Source organism: Ambystoma mexicanum, chromosome 2p, assembly GCF_040938575.1.
Source record: "Ambystoma mexicanum isolate Mex_15411 chromosome 2p, UKY_AmexF1_1, whole genome shotgun sequence".
Taxonomy (NCBI): domain Eukaryota; kingdom Metazoa; phylum Chordata; class Amphibia; order Caudata; family Ambystomatidae; genus Ambystoma; species Ambystoma mexicanum.
In genome coordinates, this window is record NC_090923.1 from 273,006,718 (window position 1) to 273,030,531 (window position 23,814).

The 23,814-nt window shown below is 41.6% G+C and overlaps 1 protein-coding gene across 1 annotated transcript in view; it reads left to right on the forward strand.

Annotated features, from left to right (window-relative positions):
* LOC138566368 (contactin-3-like) overlaps positions 1-23,814 on the forward strand; it is a 1,374,021-nt gene that overhangs the window by 1,327,052 nt on the left and 23,155 nt on the right. Inside the window, exons 21-22 of the mRNA XM_069643533.1 lie at positions 921-1,033; positions 12,146-12,311. Of these exons, the coding sequence (XP_069499634.1) occupies positions 921-1,033; positions 12,146-12,311 (279 nt within the window). The remainder of the gene's footprint in view (positions 1-920; positions 1,034-12,145; positions 12,312-23,814) is intronic.

Genomic DNA, 23,814 nt, shown 5'->3' on the forward strand with positions numbered 1-23,814 from the left:
ACTAAATAATTTACCTGATGTGTTGATTTGCTACTCAAAACGTGGCACACGTTCCAATGAAGCAGTGTGCTGTAAATGTAGGGTATTGTAGACCAGCAGATCAGTAATGAACAGGAGAATAGCTAGCTGCATTTCCATTTGTTTAAATTGGAAAATGCAATTCAAATATATAGGAGTATATTTGTATGTGGCAATTGTGAGCCATCATAGGCCTTTTCAAGGCATATTAATCAATGAATAGGGATTAGAATAGGCATAAAAGAAGCGGTTTTCGGATGCGATTTCTGATGCCTTTTTAAGCACAGTGTGCACATGGCTACACTACCAATGCAGTGCTGATGAAACAGGTAAAAACATATATGAGCTTCATTTCAGATTCCATGTTGTGTCAATAGCCACTCGTGCCGACTCGCAGATGGCATTGAGTATATGCTCTGCTAGGCAATAAATTACAAGACAGGTTGTATGCAACTAAAACCTAAAAGCCTATCAGCAATGGAAAAAGGAAACACAGGGGCTTGAGTCTGCGCATCAAGGAACATGATATTGCAGCAGAGGACCTCATGGGTATGGTGATATCAAAAATGTTGATGATGAGTACTATACACCAAGCAGAACAACAAAGAGCTAAAGTGGAGATAATCTTAAACATAAGATTACATGGCTAGGCTATCAAGGCTATACTGGAAAGATAAAGAGAACATAGCAACATGTGTAGTAGGTATTGGATACAGAATAGGGGCACAAGTTCTGCCCATTTTGCACATTGTCCCCTCACTCACTCTACCCAATTCTATACTATTACCTTCTGTACGCGATTATGCACTGTATTTTCATAGAGTAAATAATATATAAACTGTAATGTGATTTAAAAAATGAGAAGTAATAGTTCAAATATTTTTTATCTAATTGAATTCTAGCACCAAATCAGCCCCCTGGAAATGTAGTTTGGAATATCACTGACTCAAAACTATTTGTCACCTGGGAACATGTTCGTGCATTGGAAAATGAGTCTGAAGTAACAGGATATAAGGTAAGGGGCAATTTGGCAAAATGTATTTACATGGAGATACACTTGTTTCTATCAAGCACACAAAGCTACAATATCGTTGTCCTTTTTGTGGAAAATAGCTGATTGTATTGTATTGTAGTGTTTATTTATTTATACAGCGCACCAGACCCTGAGGCATCTGGGCGCTATAAAGGTTTCTTGGTTACAGGTTACAGGTTACAGAGAATAATGACTTAGATACATAAAGCAGAAACATTACATACTTATAAAGGTTTGTAGTAATAGCTGAGAATATACACAGTAATATACAGTGATATACAGGCATATCGTACGTTATCCAATCATAAGTTTGGGGTTAGAGCATCTGGAAGGCTGGGAAGGAAATAGTCACTTGCCAGCAGCGTGTAACCATCTCTTAGCATTGGTCTTGAATAGGTGGAGGGCAGGTAATGCTCTTAAGGCATCAGGGATGGAATTCCAGAGTTGGGCTGCCCTGACTGGAAAGCTGGCGCCTCCTGTTTTGATGAGTTTGAAGTTAGGAATTCTGATGCTGTTAGACTGTGCATTTCTAATAGGGTGTTCAGACGTGTATTTGATGAATCTGTTGGTCAAGTATGTGGGGGCCTTGTTGGTGAGGCATTTGTGTGTGATGTTTAGTGATTTAGGCATAATTCTGTCATTAATGAAGAGCCATTTGATGGCACGTCTCTCGTGGGAGATGTGCTGTGATTTAGGGATACCTAGGGCGGATCTCAAAGTATTATTTTGAAGTGTCTGGAGTTTGTTAATGTTATGTTTGCTGGTGCCCAGATAGAGTGTGTCACAGTAATCCAGCTTGAATAATACTAATGCACATGCTATCGTGGTGCAACTTTCATTAGTCAGGAATGGTTTGCATGCGTGGATACATTTTCAAGTGTAACTGGTGGCAAAAGTAGTGGCGTTTACTTGCCTGTTGAGGTTAAGTGCCGAGTCCAAGTAGAAACCTAAAGTTTTTACTTCGTTAGCGACTTTAATCTTGATGCTGTCAAGGTAATAGATTTGTACGGAGGAGTGAGTTTATTCAGTTTGTTGGTAGAGCCCACGATTGAGAGTTCAGTTTTTTCATCATTAAGACATAATCCATGGGTGGCCATCCAGGTCTGTATAATTAAGTACATTTTGTTGATGAAATCTACATCTTTGTCATAGTCTCCTTGGATGGGGATGAGAATCTGAGTGTCGTCAGCGTAATTTGTGTATGAGACACCCGTTTGTCAAGTATATCAAATAAGGGCTCTGTAAATATATTGTACAAAGTAGGGGAGACACATGATCCCTGTGGTACTTCGCAGGTGACTGGTACTGGGTCTGCTGAAGATGAGGGTGAAAATACTCTTATAGATCTATTGTCTAAGAAGGATGTTATCCAGGTGATAGCATCCTTGGCTGATTTCAGGTTTTTGCACAGGACTTTGTGGTCAACCAAGACGAAAGCCGCGGATAAGTCCAAAAGGAGAAACATGGATGCTTCTCCTTTGTCTTTGCATTCATCCAGTTGGTTCTCAAGATCAAATAGGGCCATCTCAGTCCCATGTCTTGCCCTAAAGCCTGATTGGCGGGTGGCTAGTAGGTTGTTTACTTCCGGGTGGGACAGGATCTGGAGGTAGGCAGCACTGTCAAGAATTTTAAGGAGAAATGGTACTGTCGTAAACGGTCTGTAGTTGGTTTCAACACTAGGGTCCAAATTAGTTTTTTTTAAATAATGGTAGTACCCAGGCGTCTTTAAGGTTGGTAGGGACTGAGAATGATTTGAAGGAGGAGTTGATGAGGGTGGTGATGAAGGGAGCCAGGTCTTTAGTCGCTTCTTTGATAATTGGAGATGGGCTTGTATCCCCCAGACATCGGGATGGTTTAAGGGATGAAAAGATATTTACAACCTCATTCATGGAGACCAATTTGAATTTGAATTGGCAACAAGGTTTGATTTGGTTGTTGGTGACTTCTTGCAAGATAGCTTTTTAGTGCAATACTATGTAAGCTAGATTTTTTGGCTGTAATCTTATCTTGGAGCATCGATATTTTGTTACAGAGGGCATTGTTATTGATGCACAAGTCGATGGGTGTGACTGGTGATTCCATTCTCTTAGTATAGAGAAGATTTCCCTAGTACTTGAACTGACTTTTTTTATTCTGTCATTGAATGTTTCTTTTTTGGTATTGATGATTTATTTTGTGTATTTCTCAGCCAGGTAGGTGAGGAGGATTTTGTTTTGTGCAGAGGTTTTTCTTTTTCCAGTTGGTTTCAGCATGTCTTTTCTTATTACGAAGGGCTTTCAAGCTAGGGGTGAACCACAAGTTCAGGTGAGCAAGAGGTATTTGTTTGCTAAGTTTCAGGGGTGCAATTGTGTCAATGGCTGAGTTGATTGTGTTGTTGAAAAGATTGACTAGATATGTTGGGTCGGAAGGTTATAGGGTGGATCAGAGGTAGGAGGTTGGCTATTGTAATGTTCTTTTTACATCTAGTTAAGGCAAATGGGGCCATGGGTTTAACTGAGTTAGTTTGTGGGCTGTCTTGGATGAGAAACAAGATCAGGTAGTGATCTGTCCAAGGATATGGTTCGGTGGTGGATATGCAGGGGTTATAGTTCATGTCTGCGAACCAGTCCAGAATCCGACCCTTTATGTGAATGGGTCCATTGGTCCTGAGAGGGAAGCCTGCCTCTGTGATAGTATTTGCTACTATGGTGGCGTTTGGGTCATTAGGATCATTCAAACCTAGATTGAAGTCACCAAGTATAACAGTTTGGTTACTAGGTTTGGAGTTGGTGTTCCGTAAGGTCGTTATGTCCTCTTTGAAAGACCCCAGTGGGCCAGGGGGTTGTAGACCAAATGCACAGTGATGCTGGGTGTGGCTGATAGATTCAGTTTAGCTGAGAGTAGTTCTGCAGAGAGAAATGGCATGAGTTCGGTTTCTCTTAAAGCCAGATTGGATTTATAGATTAATGCTACCCCTCCCCCTTTGCAGGTTACTATGTCTCGTTTTATGATAGTAAAGTTAGGTGGGAAAGCTAAGGAGAGGGCAGGACCGGCTGCTTTGTGGAGCCATGTTTCTGTAACAGCTAAGAAATCTAACTGGTTAGCTGTGATGATGTCAGCTATCTATGTGGCATGAGCTACTAGCGATCTGGCATTTATGATGGCTCCCTTGATTATGTGATTGTCCTCAATTATGATCTTAGTTGGGTTTGTGGGGTTAGTGCAAGTGAGATTACATTTCTGGGTCAGTTTGGATTTGCAGTGGAGTGGGTTGATGGCACGTGGATTGGATGGGATCTGGTGTTACTAGTTATAGCGGTAGGTTAGGATTTAATGAGTCTGGATCCTAGTCTGTGATTTCTCCAGCTAGTGGCACAAGGCTGGTTAGGCTTAGGCTAGCTTTTCTGATCAACCTTGAGTATAATATAGTATACTAGTTGTAGCTGACATATCATGGACCGATCTCTCTCTCTCTCTCTCTCTCTCTCTCTCTCTCTCTCTCTCTCTCTCTCTCTCACTTTATCTCTCTCTGCCACCATCTCTTTCTCCCTCTTTCTCTCTAAGTGCCCTCTCTCTCTCTAGTCTATCTCTAGGCAACAATGACATCCTGTGTTTCCTAGTGGCACTCCACCCATTGCTCAAAGCAGTGCGTCCAGAGCAATAAATGCAGATGTTTACGGGTGGAGTGGGAGTGCTTTAATTTTATACTTGATGGTAGAGTGAAATAAGAAACAATCAAAGTTTCCCCAGAGGTGTGCACTGGCCGGTTACTTACAGGCGTAGATTGTGTGTGTGCCCTATTGGAATGTTACTACCATACTAAGTGCACATCGCCCTTATAAGGGGTGGGGGGGTGTAAACAGTGCCAGGATTGAACAACGAGAAATGGGATTTTCCTCCAGCTTTCTAATGCCTTTTGAGTTCAAGATTCAACACAAATGTTCCAAATATTATTCTTATAAGTCGTTGTCCTTGTCTCTCTTTGGCAAAACAAAGAGTTGATCGTTCTTTGCCTGCCAAGCCATTAGGGACAGGGGAAAGACCATATGCAAATCAAGCTTCGTACCACACCCAAAGGGACACATTATGCTACAAAGGAATGTTCCAATGATGTGGCCAAAAGAGAGTTTTCGAACCTCCTCTTAACAAGTCTTTAACCTCCGAACTACTCAATGCTCTGAACACAAAATGTTCAAAGGTTTGGCCTAAATAAGATTTCAGAAATTTGAATCTATAAATGTTCAGCCCTAATATCTCAAAGCAAAACAAGCAGTCCCTCCTGGGAAGGCTCTTGCCACATTTAGTTTGGATTTCTGTCTCCCTGCTTTCATTGGTTCACTGAAGTCCTTTCTGAGGTTTCAGGTTCTGTGGATCCGTGTAACAGGTTCCTCATCATAGGCTCTCTCTCTCAGCCGAGCTCCATGAACTGCATTTCTATTTCTGATTCCTCCATTACCGCTGCTTTTACAGCATTAGGTTCGCTTGTTTTCTGACAGAACTTTGGTCTTTTAACATCAGCTTCTGTGGGTCACTCACAGATGTTTGTTGAAATGGGTATGTCCTTTCCCCATCATGCAGGGTCCTTTTCAGACAGACTTAATTATGTCACCGGGTTGCCATGGGTCATCTAAGAAGCACCTTCCATTGGGGATTCATGTATTTGAATAAGTCCCTAGGTCCATCTCTCTCCCAGCTGTTGGTTCTCTTTCCTGCATTGACCTTTGTTTATCCCTCAAGGGATCAGAAGCTTCAGGTTGGTCAATGCAAGCTATATTGGAGTATATAGAGTGTGGCCCATGTATTCAGGGGCGGATAGAAAAAGCATCAGTAGCCCACTTGACTCTTCTCTTCGTCTGTCTCTTTTTCCTCTCATTATATATTGATTTGGGGGTTTGTGCATTTATGCAGGCTCTCTGAATTGGCGGGGCTCGGCTGTGTTTTGTTCAAAGGGATCCAGAATGGTCTTGTTGTGTCCTTTCCCTAAAGAGTTTTTAAATATCCCCAACAGTCCTGCTCGAATTTGCCTACTTGGGAGATTTACATCACCTTTACCTAGTTTAGGGTCAAATTCCATCCGCACCCCAAGATTCTATGGGGAATTGCATGGCACATGTCTGGCAAGCCTCCATTCTCTCATCCAAGCATGAGCAATGGGGCTTAAGATCACCATCCCAGGCCTCCTCTTGGCTACTGAGTCACTAGGGGGAGGGGAGGAGTTAGGAGCAGGGGTCAGACTGATATGGAGGAAGCACCTTTGCCTGTCTGAGTCCTGGCCTCTAAGTCATGTGCACTGCTGCCTTTAGGATGGCTTTCAGAACAACAGGACAGGTAAGGATTCCCGCTCACACTATTTCAGCCCTGCCCCTGCCTCATATCCCCACCCCAACCTCAATATGGAAAATTATTTTAGGTGACAATGCAGTTACTTGATGGTGGCAAATAATGTTCCTCCATCTCATTAAATTTAAAGGGTGGCTCCCTAGTCTTTATAAGTGAACCCATACTTGTGGCCTTCTGGCCTACCCTGAAGCACACGTTGGAATGCAGGAATATTTATATGCAGAGACGTTGAAGAACCTTGGCTGTATTCATCTGAAGACTGGAAAGGCAAACATGCCTTGGCCAGTCAAGTGTGTGCAGTGACACACAAGGTGATTCTGTTGGGAGGTGTACAGTACAACACAGTTAACACAGATAACACATTTAACATTAGAGTCAGAGCGGTGTGGTTGACACCACTAGTCTGCAGATTTTGCACATTGAAGGGGAGTCCTTCTACCAATCATCTCTGTAGATAATGTAAGAGGCAGGGTTATTCGTCTTAACAAATGTTCCTTGATTTAAGAGAGTTATGACTGAGGAAGTGGTTACAACAATCGGAGGATTCGAATATGGTGGTGAAATAATTCTATAGGCAGGAGTAAATATTTCAAGTTGTGCGCTACCAGACAGTCATAAAATAACACTCACCCCATTCATTTGTTCACATGCCCACAGCACAATATTTCAAATGTGTCTGTGCTAACATGGTACCCTACCTGTATCATTGACAGGAGGTGAGGATGGTAAAGGGAATGCTTCAATGACCTGAGGAACTTTTCTGACTATATTTCTTATTTGAGTTTGGATCTTGATATTAGTTACTGCTTTCAATTTTGACTTCTTAAGCCTAAACGGTCTTGGGGAACCCAAGATACGTGACAGAAGGAAGGGCAACATGGTATTTTGCCGATTTCTGGAAGAACAATAAGACCAGCTTTTAATAGACTGACTGACAAGTATTTCATTGAGGTATACCCCAGTGTATTCCTGATGATTTTAGAGTTCTATATGAAGCATTCATTGGAAAATATCATGCACCGTATTCAGTCCAAAGAGTAGAACTGTGAACTGATTCATGACCCTAAGTGTGGCAAAGGAGCCCTTAGCCGATATTCCTGCTCAAAGGGACTTTGCCAGTACCTCTTCATAAGGTAGAGTGTTGAAATATACTTCAGAGGTCAAATCTGCTCTATATTTCCATCAATCCTGGCCATGGATTAAGGGTCAAATCTTTAGATTCTATTAAAATGTATTACGTCAATTCAGAAAAGCCAACTGCCATTAGGTTTTAGGAGCCAAGACAATCAGGGAAGACCAGTGTCTGTGTGAATGTTTAATGAAGCTAAGGTCTATCTTTTCATTAGCATCTTTCTTTATCCACTGATTCCCAGGCAGTCAATATGGTCAAATAATTTCAGCCTTCCCAGATGGTCTCTCAATTTTGTAAAAAATCTGGGCATCTCCACCTGCTGTCACAATCAAGATATGGGGTAAGCATCATAGATAATCTTCAAGTTTTGTGTATGATCCAGGTTAGGTACTTTGGTATTAAACCTGCCATCACTTGCAGTTTCCACAGAGGAACAGTCTCCAAATAGGCCATCAATGTAGACATGATTTTTTATGTAGCTTTTCTCCCTTTCCTTTTTAATGGGGAATTGTGTCTCTGTATAGATCATGTCACTTTCCGGTCTACTTTTCCTATTTTACAAATGTGCCTGTTATATTATGTTTGTAGAAGTTCTTTGACCAGATCATGAATATGGTGCAGTATTGCTTGAGTGGCTCCCACAAACTGTAGGTTTGCTAGAGCCTTCTTGATCCTCCCAATCATTCTTCTTATGTCAAAAAACATGTGGTTCCCACCTATATACTAGCAGAAACCGAGTGGGTTTTTGTGGTGTCCTTTGGACCCCAAAATGGGCCAGGAAAGGGATTTGTGAGCCTTCAGTAACACAATTCCTAAGAGCATTCTTCAGGATTTTGGTAAATTGATTCACTAAGCCATTGGTTTGGGGACCGAGTATTTCGTGGTAGGTCATATGCAACAAATGCTTTTAGTCATAAAGATTGTTCACAGTTCTGTTAGTATCGTCTTAGGAAACAACAATTGTGAGAAATATTGTACAAGATGTTTTAATTAGTATTAAGTAATATTGCTTTTCATAGGGAAGGCCTTTGGATACTGGATGTTGTAATCTAATACTACAGGGATATGTCTGTTCCTGGAGTTCAAAGGGCTTAAGAGACCCACGGAAACATGGCAATGATGGTCAATTGCAGCCCTCCCCACATCATTTCAATAAGTGTTTGAACACATCGAGCATATCCTGATGTACTTTCTTGATCTGTTGATTTATCCCCAACAAAAGGAAATAGATACACACATACTCCTGAACTGTATTGACCTTGCAATGCCCTGTTAGCAAATGTTATATATTATTTTAATTTCATAAGTGCATCATTTACTCCAAGAGGCATCATGGCACTAGAACATTAATTATGAAAACAGTACAATGCTAACAAGGAAAACTGTGTGCTCATGCTGGAAAGCAGTTCGATCATATAATAGTGTCATCTGAATGGGTAGAGAGATCCAACGGCAAAAGGCCCGAGATAGGACAGTTCTGCTTTTCCTAGGTTACATAAATCTTCTTGGCCCCCTTCCCCAATTCCTGCAGACAGTTGTGATTGGTCGTTACAGAATGCTTCAATGGAACAATCGGTGGAAACATGAGTGACTAACTGGGTGAGGCCTCCACCCACCCTTAATTGAAATATTCCTGGGCTCAAGAAGAAGAAGGATTTCCAAAGTCCTTAGATAAAGATTTCCTGGAGTGAGTTAGGGCCTCCCCTCAACCACTTCAGGGGAACATTTGAAGAGACCTGCTGTTGGGCAAGGTCTGGCTGCTGATGGTATATTGGTACCCACATTCTGCCTACTGTCATTGGTAGACCTGAAAATGCTTTCTGACATCCTTCCAGGCTGGGAAAAGTGGAAGAAAGACTCATCATCTGAGACACTGGCCAGTGTCTTACAGCATTTCACAATGCAAGGAAGTGGTTTCCGTCCCTCCCTTCACTTTAACTCTGAGCAAGCACCGCCACGAGCCCACCACAACCATGTTGAACAGTCAATGCTTCAACTCCATGTAAGCATCTCTGAGCATGCTCAGCACTTATCCAACTCTCTCATGTCTCTATAACAGACATGGAATGAGTGTGACATGAAGAGTCACTGACAGTCTGCCTGGCCTCCTGCTATTTCTCTCTCTGAGTGTTGCTATCATGCCCATCAATAATGTGTTCTTCCCAGGATGAGTTTGCTCAGTGCCCAGCAAGAGTGTCCTGTTTCTCTGCACCTGAGACCCGCACATCAGTGCCACCAACTCAGCCTCACATGCCATCGGACCAGTATCTTCAAGTCTCACGACTTTGTGGCTGACACATCGCACTACATTATTGACCCCCTTCAACACTGCTCCCCATGCTGACAAATGCCCAGGCTCCCAGTTTGATACTGAAAAGCCTACAAAGAACAATGAAAGTTATACCACAGTGGTTCTGTCCTCCTGTGGATGTTTATTTTAAGTGCCCTGGTGACAGTGAATGCCCTACTCCGAAGCTTTTTTAACAAACATTCACTTTAACTTGAAAATTGCATCAAAGAAAATTTATATTCACATGGAGTACCACTTTTTTCAAAGGTCTGCAAGTTCTGTACAGGAATGGCATATGTGTGTTTTTAATAGTGTGTTTGCATGTTTAATTTACTGAAAGACTCCTATTTTTCTATAACCTTGATTGGACATTTTCTTTTGTTAACACAATACTATTGCTTTATTAGATGCTTCCATGCTATAGACCAGGTAGCATGATTCAAAAGTACATGGCTCCTACCTGAATGTCAGGTGGTGACTTAATGGGCCTCGTTACGAGGTTTGCGGAATGGGTAAATGGGCTCCCCTAATGGAGGCAGACCCGTTAAACCGGTCCTGTGAAATTCCGAGGACCCCTCGCGGGTCCCGGTAAAGACGCCTGGCAAAACCAGGCATCGTTACCGAGTCCCGTGGGGGGAAGAGGGAGCAAACAACGGGCCGCTCGTAATCGCCCCTTTGTTAGCTCCCTCTCCCATTCCCATTGAGCTCTATGGGGGTTCGGATTGGAATGGGGAAGGCCCGGGCCCGGGTTCCCGAAGGGAGGAATTACCGGGCCCTCCGTACTTGGAATGGCCCAGTAATTCCCCATTCTGGGAACCCAGTAAAGGAGCCCGGTTTGGTGGCAGCCAAACTCGTAATGAGGCCCAATGTCTCAGAATACCTTTGAAAAAAATTAATTGTGGAGAGATATAGGGCCTGATTCATTGAAAAGTGTGAATTGATCCTGCAAACTCCCTGTGCCGAGAACGACTTTGCATGTCCCTGAATGCAGAAAATGTTGTGCGCAATAAGCGTATTCATGGAATGTTTCCCGCTAAGTAACCATATGCGCAAGTAGCAGCCAAAACACCCCAAAAGACACACACGCACTGCTATTCCAGCCACATACACCCACCTTTGCAGGCTCCTCGGCCGCCAACTCATGCACCCTGGTAACAATGCGTGGGGTCCCTGCAACCAAGCCATCACCTCAGCGACTCTGCCTGGGGTCTCCCGTAACTGTTACCGGCACACCAACAACATTCATACTAATTTCCATAACTCAGGTAAAACTCTGATCAAACTGCATGCAAACCCCCATAAACCTCAGCTGCACCGTGCTACACTATGTACGTGCATCTTTAACTGTGAACGGCACCCCCAATGCATGGACACTCTCCTAAATGAATGGTCGGACCTCACCTTTGAGCCATGATTCCTATGCGATTGGGGCATTACACCTGCTCATACGTGGCAGTGTGATCGGGAGTTTTGCATGCTGATATCCCCAACATGATGTTGCACGGTCATATTCATGAATACGCTTGGTTTTGCATGGTGCTGGCCATGCAATATCCTCACGCAGGCCATCCCTCGGCACGCACACGTAGCCCATTGTTCTCCTCATTCTGCGCAGAGTGTGGGGAATATGCATGTTCTGTCTCCTATGTAACTCTCAGAGCAGTCCCGGTCCACACTCAACTGCTCACAGAGGCATGCCAGAACTGCGCAAAGTACCTGCAAAGTACTAAAAAAGTTCTGCAAAGTCGATTCCTTGAATCGACGAAGGGGGGTTTTCATGCAGATTGGCTCGCAAAGTCCCTACTTTCCTAGCAAAAATTCCACAAATCAGGGACATGGGGCCTCATTACGACCCAGGCGGTAAGTTACTGCCTGGGTCGTACCCTTACCACCATGGTGTAAACTATGTTTACACCATGGTGGATGGCGGATTTACCGCCCCATTCCAAGGTGAGTGGGGCGGTAAATCCCCATTTCCCATTTTACCCTTCCCCATTCCCATTTTTGCCCCATAGGGCATAATGGGAGTGGGGAAGGTGCTAATTACGGCACCGTAAATTAGGGTGGCGTAATTAGCACCATGGTCCCTTAGCGCCATGGATTTTAACGCCTGCAAAAAGCAGGCGTTAATATCACCAGGGTGCTAACGGACCTTGTAATCAGGTGTTAAGGGTCGGCGCCGTTTACGGCGCCGTTAACCCCTTAACGCCTGATTCGTAATGAGGCCCATAGTGTTTTCATTTGAAAATACAGCCGTTCTTTCCAAATGTAATACTATTAGTGCTAATACATTTTTATTACAATGCTAGTATGATTTGTACTGGCATTTTAGGTGTTTTTGTTTTTTCCTTAGGTTTTATATTGGACAAGCAACCTACAGAAAAATATTCTACAAACCAAGTACAGTTCAGCAGAACTATGCCTACCTTTAAGTGAAGACTATGTTTTAGAAATTTCGGCAACAACTGAAGGTGGTGATGGGACAAGAAGCAACCAAATCAGGATTCCAAAAATGTCAAGTAGGTTGAAGAAAAGCAAACATTAAAAACAATGGACTACTCAGTTCTTAGTGTTCTGAAGATTCTTTTTTTCTTAGATTCTTAATGCTTCTCGTATATTAGTATACATCTTTGCAGTTCCTTGACACATGTTTCATTGTATAACTGCTTTTTCAGGAGAAACGAAAGTGACACTGTAGCATAGAAAAATAATAATGAGAGAAAAAATGCAGCTGAGAATGTTTTTTGTCCCTAGCATGAGCAAAGCAAATGAGATTGAAGTTACAGTGAAATGTACTCTTAAAATGAAAGGAAATGTATGATTTTAAAGTGAATCATAATCTGTAGATCACATAAATGTATTCAGCGGACTCAACCAAGCAATAGATAAAATATGGGGGTGCAACTGTAAGAGGAAAGTGGGATGGACTAAGAACTGGACAGAAACATGGGGATTCAACACAATAAAACGCATGATGTCAAAGCATGATGGACCCACCTACAACAATATGAATCATCTGTTCAGGAATGCACTCGAAAAAGAGATAAAATAAAAAAATGCACACTCATGCTAAAGTGCTCCCAGTAGGCAGAAATCAATGGAGAGGATATGGGCTGAAATATTTGCGTAGGTTAGCATACATAACAGGGATTTGCAGTTCTGGATGTTTAAAGGCTCTGCTGTTTTAATGTTTAGGTGTTCTTTGTAAGCTACTGCAAGTCCTCCACCTATTTTTCTTTTTCTATTCGCCTGTGTGCATTGGAAGTTATCTGTAGGCAGCTGTGTAGTATGACTTTGTAGATTTCAGCAAGCCGGGTTTATGTGATAAATAAACTGTCAATTACCCCGTTTCAAAGTAGATCATAGATATTGGTTGAGTGGTTGGACATAGATCTTACATTGATTCGGTTGTAGTGTAGTTTTATCTTTGTAGTCAATTGATTAGTTCTGGTTTTCATCTTTAGGTGGTTTTATTGGTCGCTCTCCTTATCTTTTTTGGGTTTTTGAGAGAGTGCAGTTATTCTTGTTTCATCGTTGAATAGGTTGGTTAGGTTTCTAATTGGGTTCATGGATATTTCAGGCTTCTCTTCCGATTCGGATTGTGTTGATGTATGGAGTGAGGGTGCAGCTTCTCATTCTTCCAGTTGTTTCTGCCTTTTTCCTATGGGGTGCTGGTATCCTGATGTCATGTATGGGCATCTGTTCTGTTGATCCGGTTGTTACGCGGTATGGTGTAAGGTAGCGTGATCTTAGTCTTGTTTTCTGGGTGGCTCTTATTCATGTGATGGTCATGGCTATGTGTTCTGATGATGTTCTGGAGTTTGTTGGGGTAGGGTTCTGTTGTGGTTCCCTATTGGATATCCTTTCTTGTTGCTTTCTCTCACGTCGGCTGATTCACTAAAGTGGCATGGTCTGGTCTTCTGGTATTTTTCAGATTGCTTCACGGTTGCGAGTGGCTTCCCATGATCTGGGGTTATTTGGGATTACAGCGACGTAAGCCCTCCTGTGATAATGATTCTCTGTTTATGTCTGCCTTGTGGTTGTCCGCCATCTTGGTTTTAAGTTGGGTTCCTGTCAGTGTTGTTTTCCTAATGAGTTTTCTTTCTGTGGGTAAAGTTGGGGGTGTTGAGAGTGGCACAGTTGGGTTGGTGATTTGCAGTGGTCTCCTGCTGTGTAAATCCTTCATTAGAAGGCTTGGGTAGTTGTGTGGAGAGATAATAGATGATGGGCAGGACTTCGTACGGGCCCTAGTTTCTCCCCTTGGAGTACTTTTAACAACTAGTCTGATTCTGGGTTGTGTCTTACTTACGGTTGTTGAGGTTTCGGGTGGGATTGCCTATCTTTCTATAATTATTGAAAGTTTGTTTCCTTCCCTTTGCCTGGCTGTGAAATATGGCAAATTATCCTGGTTGGTCTAAATTCAAGTAGGACTAAACTGCAATTTGCCTAAGTATGAGATATGTCTAACCAACACAACTCGCCAAAGTGCAAGACACGGCTAACTTACACAATCCACTGAAGTGCAAGACACGGCTAACCGACACAGTTGGTCTAAGTCCAAATATGGGTTGAGAACAATTTGTCTAAGTGTAAGATAAGGAACACAGTTGGTCCAAAATCAAATAGATCCAGAATACAATTCACCTAAGTGTGAGATATGGCAAAGTAGCACAATTCACCTAAATGTAGTAACACCTGGATCTGGGATACCTTGCTAGAGGGAGAATGGCCTAAAATGGGGGCATGACAGTAAATGCAGTCACACTAAACCTATGGTATACAAAGCAATCAGTCTGAATGTGAGTTATGGCTAACTAAACACATTCAGTCTAATTGAGAGATATGGCTAATTAAACACAAGGGCCCTCATTACAAGTCAGGCGGTGGACCATGGTGCTATTAGCACCATGGTCCATGCCGGATTCCGCCATGGTGGATGGCGGAATTACCGCCCCATTTCAAGGTGAGTGGGGCGGTAATTCCCCATTCACCATTTGCCCTTCCCCATTGCCATTTTTGCCCCACAGGGCATAATGGGGATGGGGAAGGTGCGAATTACAGCATCGTAAGTTACGGGGCCGTAATTAGCACCAAGGTCGCTTAGCGCCTTGGACTTTAACACCTGCAAAAAGCAGGCGTTAAAGTGTGAATCAGGCGTTAAGGGTTAACGGCGCCAACGGTGCCGTTTAACCCTTAACGCCTGACTTGTAATGAGGACCAATCAGTCTAAATTTGAATACGGTTAACTAAACACAATCAGTCTAAATGTGAGATATGACTAACTGAACACAAGAAGGCTAAATGTGAGATTTGGCTAACTTAACACAATCAGTCTGGGTGTGAGATATGGCTAACTAGGCACAATCAGGCTAATTGTGAGATATGGCTAACTAAACACAATCAGTCTAAATGTGAGATATGACTAACTGAACACAATCAGTCAAAATGTGAGCTATGGCTAAATAAACACAACCGTGCTAAATGTGAGATAAGGCTAATCAAAAACACAATCAGTCTAAAAGTGAGATATGGCTAACTAGGCACAATCAGGCTAATTGTGAGATATGGCTAACTAAACACAATCAGTCTAAATGTGAGATATAGCTAATTTAACACACACAGTCTGAATGTGGGATATGGCTAACTAGGCACAATCAGGCTAATTACGAGATATGGCGAACTAAACACAAGCAGTCTGCATGTGAGATATGACTAAGCACAATCAGTCTGAATGTGAGATATGACTAACTAAGCAAAATCAGGGTAGTTGCGAGATATAGCTAATTAAACACAATCAGTTTGAATGTGAGATATTGCTAATTAAACAGAATCAGTCCAAATGTGAGATATGGCTAACTAGACACAATCATTCTGAATGTGAGATGGGGCTAACTAAACGCAATCAGTCTGAATGTGAGAAATGCCTAACTGGCCATAATCGGGTTAGTTGTAAGATATGGCTAACTGAACACACACAGTGGGATATAGCTATCTACACAAAATCTGTCTAAATGTAAGCTATGGCTCACTAAACACAACCAGTGTAAATGTGAAATGTGGTTAACTAAATCCAATCAGTCTGAATGTGAGATATGGCTAACAAAACGCAATCAGTCTGAATGTGAGATATAGCTTACTAGGCACAATCAGGCTTATTGTGAGATGATATGGCTTACTAAACACAGACTAAATGTGAAATATGGCTAACTAAACTCATTCAGTCTAAATGCAAGATATGGCTAAGTAAACACAATCAGTCTGAATGTGATATATGGCTAACTAGGCACAATCAGGCTAATTGTGAGATGTGACTAATTAAACACAATCCGTCTAAATGTTAGGTATGGTTGACTAAACACAATCACTCTAAATGTTCGATATGGCTAACTAAACACAGTCAGTCTAAATGTTATATGTGTCTAACTGAACACAATTAGTCTAAATGTGAGATATAGTTGACTAAACACAATCATTCTAAATGCGAGATATTGCTAACTAAACACAGTCAGTCTAAATGTAATGTTAAGGATTTCAATTGGGCAATACACCCGGTTCTCGCCTAGCATGCAATGCACAAATGAAATAGTTATTTATTTTGTCTATAGGTTCAATATTCTGAGTGATATACCACTCATATCACACCTTTCTCAAAATACCCCCCAGGTCACACTGGAGCAGGAATCAGGCTGGTTGGTAAAGGGATTATTTATTTATTTATTAAAATTCAAATCAAACACAAATTCATATATATGGAGCAGCAATCACCAATGTGGTGACAAAACAATTCAGAAATTATAGCAATACAGAAGATAAAACACAGGGAAAAAGAACAGTTTTGACTTGTGAAAAGATAGCATTTAAGTTAAGATTCCCCCTGCAAAGTTCTCAATTCACAAATGAGCAATTCTACACAGATGTAAGCAAGCAGCATGTATTCAGGAATATAAAACTGAGTGCAGTGTTTGAATATAATCTTCCCTCCCCAAACAGGGGAAAAAAGCTTTTTGGGAAATGTTCTTTTTAAAATGACAGTTGAAAATGGCTTAGAAAAACAATTAAAAAGTGTGCAAAAATCCTTAGATTGATATAAATTCCTTTGGGAACAATATTGAACAGGCTTTAACAAACATAAGCTACAAGATGAGCAACAGTCAGAATGGAAGCGGAAATACTTTGAATGGGGAAACACACGTTTTGCAAAATTGCGAATTTGCGTCTAATTTTCACTATGTAATTTTTAATAAAAATGGGTCAAATATACTCCTTCATTTTTAGTTGTGGATATAACTACAAATTGAAGAAGTTATGCAAGTTTGAATGAGAGGAGTTTTTGAGAAAATTAACAGAGAAAAACAGAAAATCGGTTTTAAATATGACATTTTGGTTTTACTTAAACTATATTAATGACTAAGAAAAAGAAGAATGCCACCCATGATTCCACACAGTTACGCACGGCCGATTGTCCTTCAAGATGCGGATACTCCATTTTTCTTTTATGGGAATTACTTTATTTAATCCAAATCACTAATGGCTTATGGTCTATTAAAACAAATGAGAGAAAATCAGCGCTAACACTAGGGATTACAAACAGGGTTGCAAGAATGGTTCTGACAATATTAAAGGTTCTTAAGTTAAAGATGGGATAGGTTGAGAGATGGGGATAGGACAAGGTAAGACAGGATATGCTATGGTGTACTATGATTCATGTTAATACCTACAGTCCACTGTAAATTAAGATTGGACCGTCAGATTCTAGTCATCACGGATCAGGTCTATGGGCAGCAGGGCACTTCTGGCAGGATGGTCAGCTGGGCGGTTCTGGTCAACTGGACTGCACCTCAGATTGGATTGGATTGGCCCTTCTGGTCACTGGACACTGTAGATTAGCGGGATGGCGAGTTTCAGCAGGCAAGCATGAATGGTAGCAAGCCAGACTGGATCAGAATTATTTCCCTGAAGTATTTTTTGGGATGGTTTCAGGATTTGGGCCTAGCTGAAAAGAGTTCAGCAGATGCTGAGGCCTTGGCTTTTCAAAGAAGTCTGGAACAGGACAAGATGAAGAATTCTGGAACAGGGCTTCACACAGAAATGAGGATGTAGTCAGGAATTAGTGTGTGTCTGTGTGTGGTGAAGTTCCCTTATTTATCCTGCCAAGTGACATCACTCAGTTTATGGTAGGGGCAGAATTACAAAGCACACCCACATGCTGTGATAGGTCAATGGCACTTGCTTTTTCCTGGTTGGAAGACAGAAAGGGCTGTCATATTTATGATGTGCCTTGGGAAACACCCACAGTGATTTGAACCAAAACTTAACTTTCCCACAAATACACATTTCTATAATTATGCCCTCTAATTGGACAGATACATTACATATTTTGTGGGTTACCTTTACCTCCAACTCCTATGTCAGTGAGTGCTGGCTTTGTCTTTCTGTGGAAGTCTGCCAATTTTAATCATAAAGGTTTGGCCTAGCAATTCCTAATTCGGTATATATCTGTGCAATCACCCATGGCACAGGGGTACAAAACATTAGATTTATAGCATGAATAGTGTTGGCACAATTAGTGTTTCTTTATGACCTTTGTCCTTATGCAGTACCAGGTTCAATCACGTCTTCAAATGTCTAGCATGAGTTCAGATTCATACGTTTTTTATTTTTTTTGCATATTAGCCAAACAGAATTTTGACTTTTTACACAGTATATCAAAAAAAGGAATAACACATTTCATTGTTACAAAATTATACAATCACATAATCAACCAATTTTAAAACTATAAGTAACTTCACTACTTCCATTGACAAAAAAACTTCATTGCCAGCAATTAATCTTTCCCAAAAATAAATTGGGCCGGGCTATCTCCCTCTGTCAAAAACCCTCTGCAATCTCCCCTGAATCAGTTCCCTTGTTCCCGAACAAGATAGAATTAAGCATTTCATAATCTGTTTGACATTTCCATCACATTCTTGGCAGATGTCAGATGGATATACATGCTTGTCACGAATGTGCAGTATTTCCAAAGTTGGTAAGAAATTTCATTTAAATCGAAGAAATTACATCCTAGCCTTGGGGTCCAGAAACTGTCTCAGGTAAGTAGGAAGGGTAGCTCTAGGTCTATCATATAGGGAGAAGTTAGTAAATAATTTAGCTGGACTTACCCCCTCAATAGTCCTGGACCAGTCCCTTTTCTTAAGGGGTTGGAAATCAGGGTATCGACATCCGAGTCTGCTGCAGCGATGATATTAAGACATTTTATTTTCAGCATGTCCAAAAAGGTATTATCCCCCTTAATCATTTGGCAGTGAACATCCCCATAAAGAGTGTCACGTTGCGGACCCTTTATAATTCTAAACAATGAGACTCATCTTAATTCCATGGAGAATAAAAGGGACAGCAGACCCAAATCATATCGAACCAAGGCCATTGGGATGGAGTTTGGGAGGCTAAGAACTCTTTTCCATATCTTCGCCTCAACACGTTCCCAGTTAATAAAGAAACCTTCAATATTGCACTCAAGACCAAAACGCAGAATTGGTATAACCTTACCCACATAGTACTTTATCAAGGGGGTAAGTGTAAATTTGCAGTATTTTAGATGTATCTTTATCATATGACATCCCAATTTAGCTGCTTTCAGGTCTAATATACTGTCAGGTCTGAGTTAGTGGAGCTAAGTGAGTTCCCCCACCACCGGTACAACCGTACCATTGATTTTCCAAGTTTTCCAAAAAAAAGGGTTTGTTTTCAACAGTGGGCGCTTAAAGATCATCACTTTGGAATTATCTGGGTTGATTTTCAGATCGTTAACTAATGCATAGTCTCCCAGCGCCTTCAGTAGCCTTTGTAGGCCTATTTGCGTATAATCCAAAACCATGATGTCATCCACATAGACTAAAAAAGAAAGCTTGGTCTCACCAATCTTAGGACTGACCAACAGGAGAGTCAGAAAGGAATTTAATATATCTGAGATATAAAGATTGAACAGGAAGGGGGCCACCAAGCAACCCTGACGGACCCCTCCCTGAATTCCAATCAGCTGTTATAGGTCACCCGCAGTTGATAGTCTGACTCTTAGTGTAGAGTTTTGATGTAATTCAATAAGAATTTAGCAGCAGTTCGGGAATCCCCCAGTTTTTCAGCTTCCACCACAGGCGTTCCCTATTTACAGTATCAAAGGCCTGGGATAAATCCACCCAATCCCCAAAGAGTGGTCTCCCCCCCTTGGCTGTACTCCCTGAGTTTAGGCAGGTTAGAACAATATTATTGAGTGAGGTGGAGAGGTCCCTACGAAATCCAGTCTGAAATTTAGATATAATTTTATTTTTTGATGCCCAACTTCAAGATCTCTAAGGACCAGACCCGCAAACATTTTGCTGTCTGCATCCAGAAGAGATATCGGGCTGTAATTGCTCCCCGCTAGGTGGTCACCATGGTTGAATATTGGTATTATTATACAGCTTTTCCAGGATTTAGGAATATTGGTTGTTGCAATTATATTATTGAAAAGGCTTTTAGGGCCCTGGACCAGATATCTGGGTTGGATTTCAAGATAGCATTAGATAGACCGTTTGGCCCGGCAGCACGGGAGACTGATGCTTTAGTTATTGTCAATCTAATCTCCTCCACAGTGTAGGACAGGGACCAATTATCCTGAGGAATATTAATCAGTGTTTTGCATTCTTTTACGCCATAGATCTTAGTAAGGTGCTCCACCCAGGAATGCTCCTGAATAATAGTTTCTTGGCCGTATACATTAGTTTATTAATTAAAAAAATGTGTTGTTTTTCTGTCTAACCTGCTAGGAGTACTCAGCCTTACCCTTTTTGCATGATTTAACAGATAGAGGGCCCTTCCCCTCTCCTCTCTTTTTTGTATTCAAGAATACCAATATCAAAGAAATGTGAATGGTTAGGATTCTTCTTACTCAAACCTAATTTTGGGGGGGGGGCAGTTTCCAAAGAAGATTTACAAAGTTATTTGGTTCAGATTGACACAGAAGATCCTGGTCATCACGATCCAAAATCATTGTCTCTAATCTGTCATTCAGTATCTGACTCCCCTATTAAATGTGACCAACCTATTACCAGCCGTATTAAGAGAGAGCAGTTGTTTCATGTGCGGCACCCTTTGAGCCAGGGGGATACAAAAGTTAGCAGTCAGCATAGCATGATCACTCATCATTTCTCCCCGATCTTAAATTGAGAACAGGCATCAAACAAATTGTGAGAGGCAAAAATATAATCAGTGGCTGAGTATGACAACCCCTTTCTCCAAGTCGGGGCAATCTCATTATTCTTTTCCAAATTACCATTGAAGCCCTGTAATTCCCAATCTTTCATAAATTCAGCCAAATCTCTCCTATCCGTTCTCCTCTGCCTTCTTTGATCCACAGCAGATGTATTCTCTTTCAGACAATAAGAGTTGAGATCTCCCACAAATAGTATGTCATCACTTGGAAATTGCATAGTAAATAGGGTCAACATGTCCCAAACTTTCGGTAAAAAGGGTATAACTGGGTATCGAGTAGGGTTCCAATACACATTTACCAATAACCACCCTCTATCCCCATCCATATACTTCAGTACTGCTCTTACAATAATAATCCCTGAATCATCATTAACAAGGACATACGAACTCCCGAAAATTCAGTTCCTTCAAAAGATCTTTAAACCCATCATCGGACGTCCCACTGCCCCCTTCATTGACTATTGATGGTGAGAAGCAAAATCTTCTACGTCAAACGATTTGAGTAGCCATGTTTCTTGAACAAAGATCAGGTCGTGCAAAAGAAAGATATATGACCTTGTGATATCATTACAGAGCAAGTTAGTGCCCCTCGAATTCCAAGATAGGGCACTAACCCTCAGTGTAGTTAGAGATGCTGATCAGCCAAACCCAATTTAAGTAAGATCTGTGAGACAATCTGAGGGACCATAGCCAAGGTGGGTAACAATGGATTGGGATCCTTCCATTGTCACTCTTCCAATCCATATTTGGGTTGGCCAGGGTATTGCCAGACATGTCATTTGTTTGGACTTCTGATACCACAAGACCCCTATAGAACCAGTCAGCACTAGCCCCCAAAACGGATGACCAGCCAAGCTTGGATTTAAGAGTCAGTCTGGCAAAATTCATATTTGGACCGCACAGGAATACAACAGCATCAATGTCTTCTGATGTAAAGAATTTCGAACTCAGTATTTCCCTTGTTTCTGCCAAAATGACAGACCGATTCAGCAGGTTTTTCCCTTTTTGCATTAATGGTAGTCGTGATAGGTAGAGAACCAGCTCGGGACCAGCATTTTTCACTTGGTTGTATTTATTAACGTTCTTTCTGGGCTTCGAGGGATGCCATCCTCTTAGTTGTTTTTCCTGTTGATTGTTATTAGTAGACGCTCCCAGAAGCCTGCCAGTGGGCTGGGTTTTTTCAGATTCAGAAGACGATAACTGCTTCATTTTATTCTTTGGGTCTTGCCACTGCATCTAATTCTTTTTACCCACTGTCAACCTTCTTCCACCACCAGCGCTGGTAAATTGCCCACCTCCTTTTTCCTTAGAAATATTGGTGCAATCCTGAGCGATGGTTTTGGTTTAGGGAGGAAAATTGGAGCAAGTTTTACGGGAGGTTTGATGGAATCCATCTGAATCCCCACCGTTGACATGCTTACTTCTTTTTTTTAACCGATGATTTCAGTTCCACAGAGTCTGTGTTTTCCTTTTCAGTATCTTCATTTGTCCTCACCCACTTACTTTTCTTTGGCATCATCTGCTCTTCCAAGAACGCCTGTTTTTTTTTAGGTTTCGCAAGAAACACTATGAGGATTTTGATTTATTCTTTTTCTTTTTAGATGGATGAGCCTCAATTTCTGTGTCACCACTGGACTGATGAGAGTCTATAGATATCACCAACTCCTGCAATTGTCTTTTCCACTTCTTTTTCGTTTTTCCATTGGGTTTTGTCCCTTTTTCTTTTTGGTTTTTGTGTACTGGCGACAGCTATTTTTCCAGCGATCTCTTTTTCTCTCTTTGATTCATCTGCCTGTGGTCTTAGGGCTTCTTCTATTTCCACCAGTTTTGCCAAGTGGACAAACTCCTCCATAGTAGAAGTAGAAAGAGGAGTATTGTCCATCTCCTGTGCCTTCATCTTTAAATGAGCACAGTTTCCACATTTATCTTCCTTATCTTTCGATCTTTCCTTCTCCAGCCACTACATTTAGAGAGAATTTGGTCTGATCGCTGTATAGCAATTTGTTGACTTCATTCTTGTCAAATTTCAGTTGTTAGATCATTTATGGCAGATTTTAGTGCCACTTCAACTGGCGGACACTTTATTAGACCAGGATCCCGAGGGAAGTAGTCAAAAATTGTAGTTTTAGTAGAGTGCATCAATGACATACAGTCACTGGTTCGCAATGGTACTTTAGAAGGATGGGGACCTCTAGGCGAGGAAGCCTCTGCCTCTTTTTGCAGTAAAATAAAAGCTTTTTGGAGGCCTGAACCTGAGGATTTTTGATCATCAACCAAGAAAAAAACTTTTTTTCTCAAAAAAAGTCCCATCTTCTTATTCCCTGGTGGTGGGGACTTAAAAATTGACCTGTTTACTTTAGACATGGTGGATGGATTACTACCCGATTCCTCCAATTCGGTTAAACGCTTATCCCAATCCACTCACTGCTCCTCAAGTTATATGTCTTCATTTACACCTATGGAGAACGGCCGTAATTCCCTCGGCTGCCTTCACTTAATTAGGTCCCTTTGGGTTCTTCCAAAGCAATATGGGCAGGAAATTCCATGAATGACACCGGGCAGCCGCTACTGGCTCAACACTTGACCGGTGGGTCAAAGGTAGCTCCACCCACAGTCCCCTACCGGTCGGTGATACAAGGTTAGACGCCGCTGACTCAAGCCCTCCTCCTAATTTGAACAAGGCCGGCAATCTGACAATACACCTCGGCGAGAAATTGGGCTTATTAGAGTATTTAAATGTGCAGATTGCTTTGTTCAATCAACATATGGCTCTAG